The sequence below is a fragment of the Lytechinus variegatus genome, chromosome 2 (genome assembly GCF_018143015.1).
Source record: "Lytechinus variegatus isolate NC3 chromosome 2, Lvar_3.0, whole genome shotgun sequence".
Lineage (NCBI taxonomy): Eukaryota > Metazoa > Echinodermata > Echinoidea > Temnopleuroida > Toxopneustidae > Lytechinus > Lytechinus variegatus.
In genome coordinates this window covers 48604060-48618077 of record NC_054741.1, presented here as the reverse complement: position 1 = coordinate 48618077, position 14018 = coordinate 48604060, and the positions used below count along the sequence as shown (strand labels likewise).

The 14018-nt window shown below is 35.2% G+C and overlaps 1 protein-coding gene across 2 annotated transcripts; it reads right to left on the bottom strand.

The window, feature by feature from the left end:
* Positions 1-5436: 5436 nt before the first annotated feature.
* LOC121408227 (transmembrane protein 199-like) lies at positions 5437-13278 on the bottom strand. 2 transcript variants are annotated; one of them, XR_005969018.1, is made up of 7 exons: positions 13040-13278; positions 9823-9899; positions 9322-9411; positions 8509-8548; positions 7060-7172; positions 5994-6360; positions 5437-5624 (listed from the first exon to the last, which is right to left on the bottom strand). XR_005969018.1 is itself a non-coding variant. In XM_041599621.1 (6 exons), the coding sequence occupies exons 1-6, from the start codon at positions 13239-13241 to the stop codon at positions 6283-6285; spliced, it is 600 nt and encodes a 199-aa protein (XP_041455555.1). In that variant the 5' UTR covers positions 13242-13278; the 3' UTR covers positions 5630-6282. The 2 variants fall into 2 exon arrangements, 1 of the variants encoding a protein (XP_041455555.1); XM_041599621.1 differs by lacking the exon at positions 5437-5624 and having other exon boundaries at positions 5630-6360.
* Positions 13279-14018: the final 740 nt, after the last annotated feature.

The window sequence follows — 14018 nt, the reverse complement described above, 5'->3', positions numbered from 1 at the left end:
GCATCGTCTTCATGGCTAACTGCAAAAAGTTCTTTAAATGTCCCCTTTAGATCAGGTCAGAGCTTATATATTTAAAATTTCTGTTTGCGATCTTGCTCGCAGTTATTATCTAAAGTTAGTTACATAGGCATTTCGTTTTGAAGATCACAAACATATTGCCCATCATATTAAAAAAAATATATAGCTCGCGCTCGCATTATTTAAAAAGGGTTTATCATGTTATTACATATTTACTTTATTTTATAAGTATAAAGCTAATTATTGACTATTAGGACTACCCTTTCAAAGAAACAAACAAAAATCAACTTTAAGCTGCCGATCGAGGAAAATGTGGCTGAAAAAAATATTGCCCCCCCCCCCCTATTTGACGAAAGTTGAATCCGCCGGGAGGGAGGCAGGGGGCACTTGCACCCCCAAAATGAAATAAAAAACAGGGAAATGAATATTTTCCAAAATGGGAAAGTTCCTTTTTCAAAAATAAATATGCCGTTTTTTCGAAATAAAATACTCTTTTTAAAGTATACAAGTTAAGTTTTCAGGCTGGAATATTGCAAATTTTCAGCTTGCGCTTCGCACTCTCATTCGATTGGTGAAATATGCATCCTAAAGAGGTCACTAAATGCTTTCTTTAACAGGTTCCTTTTCTGGTCAGTATATGTTTAAGCTGCGTTTTGCGCTCGTTTTAATTTTTTAGTTAGATGCACATCTTTTTAATGACAGCAGAAATCTGCTCGGATTTTTAAAAACTTATTTTCATTTTTTATTGAAATACCCTTAAGTTTTAGCTTGTGATTCACGCTCGCAACACCTCGCAATTATGCCATTTTAAGAATAATTGACCCCAAATAACGTTTTACAACTTCACCTTTGAATTTGTTTTACCAAGCCGCTCGCTCATTACACTCTCTCCCGAAAATAAAGCCTAAATATACGTTTTGCCATAATAAGAAATCACTTCAAAAAAGGTTTTTCTCTACTTAATCACTATCAAACACACAATGACTTCAAGCAGATGATAATCTTAAGGGGAAAATATCACCAAAGTGTCCATTTTGACGTATGAGTTTCATTTTTTGGCTTTACCCCCAAACGAAAATTCGTTCGGCCGCCCTTGCCTTCCCATCCTCATAACAATTGAACGGCAACATTGTCCCCCGCCCCTCCCCCTTCCTCTGCTTTCCCGGTTTTCATTTTTCGGATTAACGAACCTTATTTTGTTTTCGGATTAACGAACCTTATTTCGTTTTCGGATTAACGAACCTTCGGAAAAACGAACCTTATTTCGTTTTCGGATTAACGAACCTTATTTCGTTTTCGGATTAACGAACCTTCGGAAAAACGAACCTTATTTCGTTTTCGGATTAACGAACCTTCGGAACAACGAACCTTATTTCGTTTTCGGATTATCGAACCTTCGGAATAACGAACCGTCGGAATTACGCCACAAATGTTCGGATTAACGAACCCTTTTTCGTTTTCGGATTAACGAACATCGAGGTATAGGCAATTTACGTGTTTCGGAATTACGAACCTTCGGAATAAAGAACCTTCGGAATTACGAAGCTTCGGAATTACGAAGTGTAACCATTCGGGATCATGTTTAAGAACCTGCGTCTTATTCTCTGTTGTTTACGCAAACGATATCATTATATAAAACCTTTTAAACATTTTACGATCAGTGAAATAATGATTCCCACTCAAGCACACCAGAGCCAAGTATATATTACATGATAATCTCTTTCACATTATTACACAAATAGGATCATTAAAAGGTTTATCGGTTTCATACTTATGACAGCAGTCGGTTAAAAATGAGATGTTGAGCTTCTACAGTTTCTGGCGTCATGCATGGGAAGGGGTACGTGTTTTATATTGCACTGCGTGAAGTTTCTTGAAGAAAAATGCCAAAAAAAAGAGAGAATGAAATTTCAAAAAAATATCATTTGGAAGTAAGTTTTGGAAGAAAACTTCGAATACACACTCTAAAAACAAATCAGTAAAAAATTACTAGTTAATAGGGTCAGCTGGGTGCACCTGTTATTCTAGTCATATGTGAATTATTTTCTAGTCGTATTTTACTGAGACATAGTTATTTCTAACTAGAATCTATGTCAGAAATGTGACTAGCATACCGGTAATCAGTTGCACCCAGCTTAATGGCGCCACCTAGCTGATGCGCATTTGTCGAATCGGAAAAATAGGTGTTCTCATATATGTTCTATATTAAAATCCTTGTCCTGCATTGTCTAAAGCAGTGTCTAGTTGATGATTTCTTATGTTTCCGTTGTTCTGAATCATTATGGGGATCAAAATCCGTAATGCTTGGCTGATAACCTGGGATTTCCATTCCCCGTTGAGACCATAGAGAGCTGTCAAAAAACCCCTCTCTTTCCGAATTTTGTTAATTCTACTGGAAAAGCTTTACACCTCAGAAAAAAATGCTTTATTTAAAAATATAAACATTCTAAGACTTGTACATTTTGGCTCTGAGGAGGGACCATGCACTGACATGACAATGTGGGCACTACCCCGGCAATACACTGTAAAAACTGTGGTGTTAAAACTGACACCAGTTGGTGTTAATAGAGGACCACACCCTGAGGTGTTAAATCTACACCCTAGAGATTGTACATAACACCAAAGAGTGTAAATGTAACAACAAAAGGTGGTGTAATAACACCTATGGGTGTAAACCTAACACCACCAATTCAACACCGGTGTAAAACAACTGATATGGTCCTCTATGTACACCGGTTAACACCACAGTTTTTGCTGTGTACGCTCGTAAGGCTTATTATAATTACTCGGGTCGCATTTGAAATCACTCGGGTTTTGGATTTATGGCGATTTGGGGGATTTCGATGCAATTATTTTTTCTAACGGTGTCTTCAATGGGACAAACACGCTGGGAAAAAATGAAATTGAAATTCGAGTTTCGTTTCAAGCTGGCAAGTACCTTAAATAAATGTACTCGACTACTGTTTTAACATAACAAACAAGCAAATCAGCCATATGGCTCAACTATCTTAGAATACATCCGGACTTCTACTGTGTCTTATACGCGAGTACTCCGTATCTGTCACATCGATACTACATCAGCATTCCCATATGAATGAATGAATGAATCTTTAATTCGTTTCAATTCCGATATCAAACAACAACAGTACATTATTGCAATACAAGCAAATAGCAAAGAACAAAAGTAAATAATTACAGGATAATATACATGTACAGGGTAATATACATAATACATGCACTATTTTTTATGGAACATTACTAACACCCATGAGAATAGATAGAAATAAAACGTGGTGACCTATTAAGAAACTTAGCTTGTGGGCCATAGGCCACCAGAATGTTAAAATCTCACAATAGCAATCATTTAAAACATCATAGAACAAGCAAACCAAAAATTGGAGTTAATAACCAAAGTACTGTACAGATATACATATTTATAGAAGATACACTAAAAAGTATAACAGAAAGTGAAATGCAGAAAACAAATTCTATCATACCTAAACTATAAGAATCTGAAATTCCAAAAGAAGAAAAGAGGAAAAAAAAATAGACAGAGCTCTATTTTTGCATAGATAATTGTGGGAAGAATACAATTTATAAAGTTAGACGAGATATAGTAAATAGTTTTTCAACTTGTTTCTAAGAACACTAAGGTTAACTGATTGCTTCAAAGAAGAAGGGAGTTCCATAATTTTGGCCCTGTATAAACAAATGAATTAGCCGAAAACTAGTTTTGACCAATGGCAAGTGGAGAAAAGAAACTTGTCTTAATAAAGTAAGAATGGATTTGGTCATTTCTAACACATAATGAATAAATGGCAAGTGGAATTTCTATTTTATTTAATTGATACATAACGCAACCGAGGTTGAGATCAAATATGTCATGTAAATTAAGGAACTTGTTTTGATAAAACAAAATATTAGTGTGATATCATGAACTAACTCCACATACCAGTCTAATCACCCTTTTCTGCACTTTTAATAACCCAGCCAAATGTACTTTAGCAGCGTTACCCCAGGCAAGGATGCAATAATTCAAGGCAAAATGAGAGTTGAGTACTACATGCATAAAAAATATTTTTTGGGAATATACTCTTCAATGAATTAATGACTCCTGAATTTCTGGAAAGAAATTTACATAAATAAGATATGTGAACTTTCCAATTCAGCTTACTATGTGTACCCAAGAATTTTGTACTCAAGACTATAGTAATCTGAACATCACTAATTGAAATATTATCTGGCAATATTGCTAGGATGTTGCTGAATAACATGTTGTTTGTTTTAACAAGATTTAAGGAAAGCCCATTAGAAATGATCCATTCATTAACAAAAAACAATTCTGAATTGCAGACATGCCTGCATGCAATGGTCCCAAGGCGGGACCCGGTCACGGTCAGACACGACGTGCATCAGTAGCATGGAGCAAGCCAATGTGAGTCGAGCCCACGTCAGATCCAACGTTATAGTGCCAGTCAGTCTGCAGCTCGTCCGAAAGTATTTCATTTTAAATTTCAGATGGATTATGATAAAAACGAACATTAAATTTAAGCTGTTATCATTTTTATCGTCATTAGCATTGTTAACACTAGGCGTAACGATTTAATAAAATTTCATAAACATTTATATTCTTTATTACCATTTTTATAATGACCATCATTTGGATTATAATGATCATCATTAGTATTATTTTCATTTTTATTACCACCAGAAGCTGTTGTCAAAAATGACATCCCCTCCAATACAAATCCTATTATCTGGAGGTTACTCGCACGCTACCAACAAACCTATTCCTCTGTATCCTTAAACCATTTGCTTAGGCAGCGACTGCTCAGATAAAATCGAAATTATTTAAAGCCTATGCTTGATCCGGGCACCTATTCTGAATGCAATAGCTGCTTTGGCCACAACACACACATGTATCATCGATCGTTATTACTATTATTGCATAATATCGTGTTATCTTGTAATGACAAGACCATTTTTGTTACCAAAATGAATTAATTTCATTTTCGGAAATATGAACCTTGTTTGGATTAACAAACCTTATTTCGTTTTCGGATTAACGAACCTTCGGATATACGAACCTTCGGAATAACTGAGCCTTCGGAATAACGAAGCTCCTGAATTACAAATGTATGTGAGTCTCACTCTGCTTCGCAGGTGAGACAAAAATGAAATCCTTGGTCTGTATTCTGAAGTTGGGTTTAACTTAAACTCGGGTTTCAAGTTTCGGTTTAAGTATGGATAGCCAATTGTTACATAAATCACAATCAGTAGAGATATCATATTTCAGCTCATTTTGCTCTCAAATCAGTCATAATTGTCTAGGAAGTATAGATAGATGATTGTCTTCACCATCGATGAATCAGGAAAGAGCACAGTAAATGTAAGAAACATACAACTCAATAAAAATGTTGACACTTTTGGCTTCCCATAATTTTAGCACAGAGTTAGACCATGGTCTAAGTTAAACCTGACTTCAGAATACGGGACCTTGTGTCTGATTAGCTCATAACAAATTTTCAGTGCAAATCACAGACGAAATGCTTCATATGACACGCTCATCAACATTTTTGAAATAGAAGAAAAGGACACCGACATATCTTTTCGTTTGCCCTTTTATTTATCACTCTCTTGTCGTATTGATATTTTTACAGGACTCTCACTGCATATTTCTTGGAGCCTTTGACCAACAAGCTCTGCTTTTACCTTTGGCTCCCCATATCTACACCTCACATTTTCTTTCTTTGTCATTATATTACAACCATTTACAAGAATGCATTATAGTACTTTTTTTTTCTATTGTTATATTAAGTACACTTTTCATATTTTACGATATTTATTTATGCTTACCTATAATAATTTGTATTGTATAATATAATTGTTTGTCTTGTATAATATTGTTTGTACCGGTACTGAGTTGTCGACATTGTTGAAAGTGTGGTATGTTTGATATGAATAAAACCTTGAACCTAATTCAACGAAGTGGAATAAGCAGCCCTTGGAATAAATCTATTAAAATGCTGCTGCACATGTCTGATGGGGTGTATGCACACATATGTCATTGAATCCTGTTCCCTTCTTCTTACACTTTCCTCAATGTTTACAGGCCCACTAGAGGAAACAAGAATAACCCAACACTCTTGCGGTCCATAACTGCGATACATACTAAATTCCTTATAGAGCATATCATTGGTCCATAAATTGCAATATTTCATAGTGTCTCTCGAGCGTGCTTGAACATGATGTCGAAGTTAGATGTCATACTTCATGTTTGATGAAGAAGTAAAGATCTGCTACAGCTACTATGAATGCCACTATGAGTCCCGCTGTAACTCGCTGTTCAGAACAAAACAGAAAGATGAGCATAACCAAAGGTCCATAAAATATGTTTTAATCTCACTTTAACATGTATAAATGTATCATACAATTTTTTTTTACAGTGTAAGACTATTGCAATCCTTGAACAGAAGTGTTGAAATAAATCACTAAAACTGATTATATTTTTAAATATGAAGAGATAAAATTCATCCAAGCCAAAGGCTTTCTTCATGGGTAACTTCAAGGAGAAATATGTGGAAAATCCTTTGCTAGTAATCTTTAGATATTGGGTACATTAGTATTAAAAATAATACAGCATAGTGCCAAGTAGACTATAATTAAACACAAAATATAGCATTAAAAAAAAACATCACTTTTGGTGAAAGTATGCCAAAGAATAAGAGTTGCGTCATATACGGGCAGCTTTCTCTTATGTCATGAGGTGCTTTTATCCCAAAAAAAATGTTAACTTTCTGTTAAAATAAATCTGAAAGCTAATGGTACTTGTCTTTGAAGAGTTTTGATTTAGAATATTCCATGGCATAATGTCACAGCTGAGACAATATATCATGTTAAAGGAAGAACCCCTAAAAGTGTGCTTTTTCACGAAAATGTAAAATCATTATCTCTTGTAAACCCAAATTCTTATGTAATTCTGTTTGATCAGACAAAAGATAAGGCACCCCCCCCCTCCACACAAAAATATGTTACACTCACCCATATGACAGGTTGGCTTTGATATGCAGCAGCCATATACCCAAACACAAAGCCTCCTCCGATTGTTAAAACAACATTGAGCACGCCCATCATCTGGACTTGGAATGTTCGAACTGTTCAAATAATATGAGAGTATTTTTCAATTACCTTGAAAGAAGTCTATCTCACATACTAAAAACGGCCTGTAATCCAGCTACTAATGGAAATAACAAATTGATTCAGAGGTTCAAGGTCAAATCTTTCAGATGGTTAAGTTCCAGGTTTAAAGAGGTAAGTCTGAATACAAGTCTTGCTTATGTTCCAATGTGAACAGGATATTTAACTTCAATCTCATTGATTATTGCCCGGGGGGGGGGGGGGGCCACTTACATTGACGAGTGGATACCATGTAAAAAGGATGTCTTTTTTCACGATAGGGCACGTTACGTACGCAACGTGATAAGGGTGTCAAAAACACAAAAATAATGAAAAAAAGGGTATCTATTTGGCTAGGAAAATTACATGTTTAGGGTCGAATTTGCGGGGATGATAAAACAAAATTAAAATGTTTTATATAGGATGTCCTTTTTGCCCCAACACTTCGTGTTTAGAGTCCAATTTGCGCGAGGTGTAGAAGGTGGGGTCGTACTAAACCAAATAAGGTAAAGCCGATGACCGATGGACCCGTAACAATGAAACATTCAGTACTTGTTTAGGGGTTCATTTTAGGGGATACTTGCCAAGAGTATCGTGTGTGTATTTGAGTTTTTGCCAGACGTGTATCAATCAGGTATGATTATTTACGTCTGGGACCGACCTTTCACGTCACCATCCGAAAGACGTGATCAGGGCTCGAACCTCGAACCTCTGCATCAATTTGCAACTTCCCCACAGCTTGAATTACAGGCGCACGCCACAACGCCCAGTTTTGTTTCCAATACTTAGGGTAGGGTTTCACACGCCAATACTTGTTAAGGGGTTCATTTTCAGAATATGGAAATTAGTCGTGTTTAGGGTACTTTTCGAGACCCCATGGTCGCGCATGGTATCCACTCGTGAATGGAAGTGGCCCCCCCCCCCTGTGGTTGGGTATGTTTATGATCACTATCTGGAGCTCAATGCACAAAGAAATAAGGTGCAAATTAAGTTAACTTAAATGTTTGTGAAACACTCTCCAAATATCCAATTTAAACAAATCTGTAAAATTCAAATAACACATACATGTATGCGAGCATACCCTTTCAAAAAATAGCATCACAATGTTGAATTATACACAGGGGGAACTCTCAATTCATGACCCATTCATTTTGAGAATTTGAACGATATTGGATGTACTAGAGTTTGATTTCATGACCAACTTTGGACCCCCACCCCCACAATTACATAATGAGTACCATGGCAGTGTAGTCAAGATGATCTAAATGTAATCTAAAATGCATGATTTATTTTGAATTGAAGAAACACAATTACCTTCTTGTCCAACCTGGGCTAAGGGACTTTCACCATAGGTCTGTAAAGTAATCACAAAAAATAGGAAAAAATGGAAAAAGTTATCAAATGTATCTAACAAGGGGTGAAAAAATATAAAATTGTCCTCTGCAAAATGATTTCCATCCTAAGAATTGCTAGTCCCTGGATAAAAGTAGTCGATATTTCTTTTATATGCATGTACACAGAATATAACTCAATATACAAAATAATTCTTGAATAATATAACCTTTCAGGGGTTGTAAATGTCAAGACGGTGCTCATATGATTCGTCAATAGGATGGAGAAAAGCATTATAAATCCTGGCAAGAGTGAAGGTACATATTCCATATAAATGTAAAATTCAAAATTTTCTATATAAAAGATGACTAAGCCAGAGAAAAGGCATATGTAAAACAATTAAATGAACTGATGGCTTACACAGACAGCTCCAAAACCAGGGGGGGGGGGACACATAAAACAGTAATCATTGAACAGTACTGTTTCTATGGTGATGATTTTTTACCTGATTGTTTAGAAAGCATGAATGCTTGTAAGCAAGCAACCAGTTTTAAGGTCCTCTCCGAAGGACCTGGTACTGAGGATTAATGCCTTTCCAAAGGGCACTGGCGCACCAAATGGGAATCGAGACCGGGTCACCGGAATACGAATCCCCCGCTCTACCCTCTATTTAAAAAAATACTGTAAATGGTTTTTAAAATACTGTAAAATTATAATAACAGTATTGTAAAATGATTCTTCAAATAATTTTTATGAAAAATTAATTACAGAATGCTATCTAGATTTGCCACTTACTCTGATTTTCACATTCTTTGTCATGCGTCTATACTCCCTATCCTCTTGTTCGGCCTTTAACCTTTCCAGTCTGGCAACAAGTTCAGGATTCTAGTACGATACAAAATTGAAATTGCTTGAATATGTTGTCCCGTAACATTACAATGCCATTGCATTCTAGGATGGCTCTCATTGTATATTTTACTTGTATTTTGATTTACCAATAAATGCCGATCTCCTTGAATGCTAATATAGTTTCACAATTATTTCAAGGAACATACAGACACAAAGTTTAAGTTCTACTTTTATGCAGGTTCCTTCATATTTTACCTTCAATTACTGCCATTTGGCATTGCTATACTCTTATGTATTTCTGTATATACATGTATTTCTTGTATTTTGTGAAGTATGAAAATACAATCAATTCACATCAATTCAATTTAGAATGCAGAAATTCTAGAAAAGACCATACACCATCTATAATTGCTCCTCAACATAAAGTCTGGGATAAACAACTATTACCCTTTCTGGTTGTTTCAAAGGTGGATGGTATACATCTGCTCCCTCAAGAAGTTCATGGAGATACAATGTTTTTGAATCTGTGGCAAAAGGGAGAAATGAAAAAAATGACCATATGCATGAGTTACCAGTTGTATGAAAGGCAGTTTTTGAAGTTTTAAGAAACAATGTAAGTCCAAAGTAACTTGTTGCAAGCCCAAGTCAAGACATATTGAGGAAGCACACTCAGCCGCTGTGAGCAATTTGAAAGCAGGATAACCGTTTTGTGTGAAGAAACCAACTTACTAGCACATCAATAATGTGGAGCTCATCCGGCATCTTGCAACGAAATTTAACCAATTTTAATTTCAGCCCAGTTGACACTGAAGTGAATTATATTGGTGACATAAATTGAGGATATAGAATTGAAATTGATGAAAAAATGACATAAAAGCATTTTTTGTATTGATCTATGAATAAATTTCATATAAATTAAGCACAAATAACTTTCTAGTCAAAATTTCTTAACTCTGTGTGGAAATTTGGTGAACCTCATGTAGCTCTCAAATCAATCAACAAATAAATAATTAACTAAAATAAGTAATTTTTTGTGAGATTTGAAAATATATGAATAAATTAGCATATTTAATGAATTTCAAAATTCTGTGTTGACATTTTGTATCACCACCGCTCTACCAGATGGAAGAAAAAAATTCGAATTCGGTCAACAAATAAAGAAGAAGAAGTTTATGTGCATTTTTCAACATTTGCATAAATTAATTTCACATAAATTAGCATAAAAATTGTTCTGGTCAAAATTTCAAAATTCGATCTGTGTAGAATTTTGGTGAACCCCATGAAGCTCTACCAGATGGAAGCAAAAAATTCAAAATCGGTCAATAAATAAAGACGAAGAAGCATTTTTTGTGAACTTTGAAAAATTCACATTATTAGCATATTTAATGAATTTCAAAATCCTGTGTAGAAGTTTTGAATCCCCCACCTAGTGCTATCATACAAAGCAAACAGAATTGAAATCGGACTTGAAATGGCGAAGTAGTAGCATTTTGAAATTGTGGACGGACGACAGACAACGGACGCCACGGCATAAGCTCATCTTGCCCTTCGGGCCGGATGAGCTAAAAATGGTGAAATAGGGCCATTTTGTAGTGACATCATAGATTACGTCATTTCGACGTGAAGACCATGGATAAATCCAAGAAGCAATGCATTTTTGTGAACTTCAGGGTCCATGCCATCCAGTTATGGGGTCATTTGCTTGTCCGGCTTTCTCCTGGGCTGCCGGACTTTTATGTCTCCTCCACTAATTTTAAAAAATACTTCTCCAAAATCCTATTCTTTCATTCTTTTTTTCTTCTTTTTTTTTCTTACTTCCATTTAGAACTTGGATTCGAACCCCTCGTTGCAGAACAATGAATCACCAGTCTCTCGCCTTACTCACTGAGCTAGCAGGAATTGTTGAAAGCTAATGGTTTCATAACGATTAACGTGTGTTTGTGTATTTGAGTTTTGTCAGAAGTGTATCAATCAGATAAATCAACCGATATTACGACTAGTCTACTCTCCAAGAGTATTGGGCATTTATTTTTCTGACTTAATAAACCTATGCCATTGGGAATAATACACACTCAAATTTTTGACAGAATAAAGCCATATTATGGTATGTATCCAAATTTTCCTTCTTAGATCTGGTGTCTGAACTCTGAAGCCACACTAAAAAGTGTCAGCATAAAACTGGCTGATTTAGGGAAAAATACGACACACTTTTTCGGGAAATTCAGGCTGCTAGAAAATGTGATCTGAATTGATTATTAACTTGTGTTTGGCATGTATGGAAAGAGAAAAATTCAGGAGCTTGTTTGACAGTAAGGAAAATTTTTATAGGATTACATGAAATAAGGATTTAGAGATAAATTGCAAACCCTGATTTGTGTGTGTGTTGAAATTGCCATTTCCCCATGCGTTTTCTATGGGAAAATGAAATTTCTGTTACTTTTGCACAATTTTTTTCTTTTTGTCGCAATTTTTCATTGTGATCTGGTTTCCAAATCTTTATAAAATCATACCATCAGAAAGAGCATGAAAAATCCTATTGGACTCTTTATGGACAAGTTTTTGGCATTAGTAATAAATTCATAACAGCTCTCGCAAGCTAAAAATTTTGATTTTTGTGTGTCTGTTTCTTAAAGGACAAGTCCATCCCAACAAAAAGTTGATTTGAAAAAAAGGAGAAAAATCCCAACAAACAAAACACTGAAAATTTCATCAAAATTGGATGTAAAATAAGAAAGTTATGACATTTTAAAGTTTCGCTTAATTTTACAAAACAGTTATATGCACATCCTAGTCGGTATGCAAATTGGCAGACTGATGACATCACCCACTCACTATTTCTTTTGTATTTTATTATATGAAATATTCTAATTTTCTCCTCCTTGTCAAGTGAAACAAAGTTTTATTTCTCCCTGAACATGTGGAATTTATTATTTTAACAGTTTATGGTTAAGTTCGGTTGGTCCTTACTGTCAAATCTGTAAAAATTGAAATATTGTATTATTCAAACAATAAAAAACAAAAGAAATAGTGAGTGATGGACATCATCGAGTCTCTCATTTGCATATCACTCAGTTGTGTGCATTTAACTGTTTTGTGAAAAATGAGCAAAACTTGAAAATGTCATAACTTTCTTATTTTACATCCGATTTCGATGAAATTTGCGGCGTTATGTTTGATTGATTTTTCTTTATTGATTCAAATCAACAATTTTCTTGGGTGGACTTGACCTTTAACTACACAGTCTATGGCAGAGAAATGCTGAAAATTGACCTAATTTCATTCTTCTTTTCTGCAGCCAATAATTTGATTTTTTTTAATGTTACATTTCTGTCAGTCTCAAGGTCATTCCTCTTCAACTTCACAAAGAAAATTTGATATTTTCTTGAAATAAGAAAAATATTTTTTTTCCTCCAGACACTTAAAATAGATAAATTCTTGATGATAGAAAACCTTCTCCATATTTTTTTTCATTTTTAGTGGAGTGGACGTATGGAAGTCTTGGCCGAATTATTCTTGATTGTATTTCCTCTAGTTGTCATTTTTAAAGCACTGAAATAAAGGTGTCCGCAATAGGAAACTGTCTACATAATATTAATTACGCCCTGTCCACAAAAACAAACACGAAACTAAGCGTGTGGGGATGGGGCATAGGTTGGATACTTACTGACGCCTTTTGACAGCAGCTGATGCAATTGTTGAACACATGAGAATGAAATCGATCGTGGTTCGCCATTCTTTTCCGTCCCTTCTGTTTCTATGACATGCTTGAACTCTCTTTTCGTAACCTCTGGAACATCGTCTCTTATCAATATGGATTTAATGGATCGCTCAATGCGATCTGTAACAAGAACAAGAGCCGACGACATTTTCGCAATTTTGCTTTGCGCATGCTCAAAGTTGCTCAGCTCATCAATGCGACCGCCACCCCCCCCCCCCCGCTCCTCTGTGCTGCCACCTCCTTCAGAAAGCAAATGCAACATAACATTACGCAGCTTTTTATTTTAAGCTACCCAATCATTTACCCCCCCCCCCCGTCTCTCTCTCCCATATGTTTTCCCTTCTTCTTCACATTCCTTCCTCATCTCTTCTTCCTATTTCTTCTTCTTTCTCTTTCTAATTCTTCTTCCTCTCTTTTCTTCAAAGTACTCACATTTCAATTTTCTTTCCTACTTTATTTTTCAAATATATTTAAAGGATAATAAATGAATGAAAGAAAACATAATTCAGTCAACAAGGAATTTTATTTTCAACCAGCCAAAAACAGTTTAAGTAATAGGAGAGAGATTGTATTTTAAATATTACTTGGGGGTTCAAACTGCACTACATGCTGATATGGTAATATTCATGGTCTACTTTGGTCTAATATTGTTCCACTTGGTCTAATACCCACTTAGTTTAAAGGTCAAGTCCACCCCAGGAAAATGCTGACTTGAATAAATAGAGAAAAAATCAAACTAGCATAGTGCTGAAAATCTCATCAAAATCGGATGTAAAATAAGAAAGTTATGACATTTCAAAGTTTCGATTATTTTTCACAAAACAGTGATATGCAAAACTAGGTGAGTCAGTCGATGATGTCCTTCACTCACTATTTCTTTTCTGTTTTATTGTTTGAATTATACAATATTTCATTTTTTATAGAT

What these genes read in the sequence shown, in the direction of transcription:
- LOC121408227 (XM_041599621.1), bottom strand. Translation starts at nt 13,241, where the DNA reads ATGTCGTCGGCTCTTGTTCTTGTTACAGATCGCATTGAGCGATCCATT. An exon ending in GCTGCTGTCAAAAGGCGTCA is followed by an intron (nt 9,900 to 13,039) that starts GTAAGTATCCAA and finishes CTTTTGCCACAG; the next exon opens with ATTCAAAAACATTGTATCTC. An exon ending in CTTTGAAACAACCAGAAAGG is followed by an intron (nt 9,412 to 9,822) that starts GTAATAGTTGTT and finishes GTATCGTACTAG; the next exon opens with AATCCTGAACTTGTTGCCAG.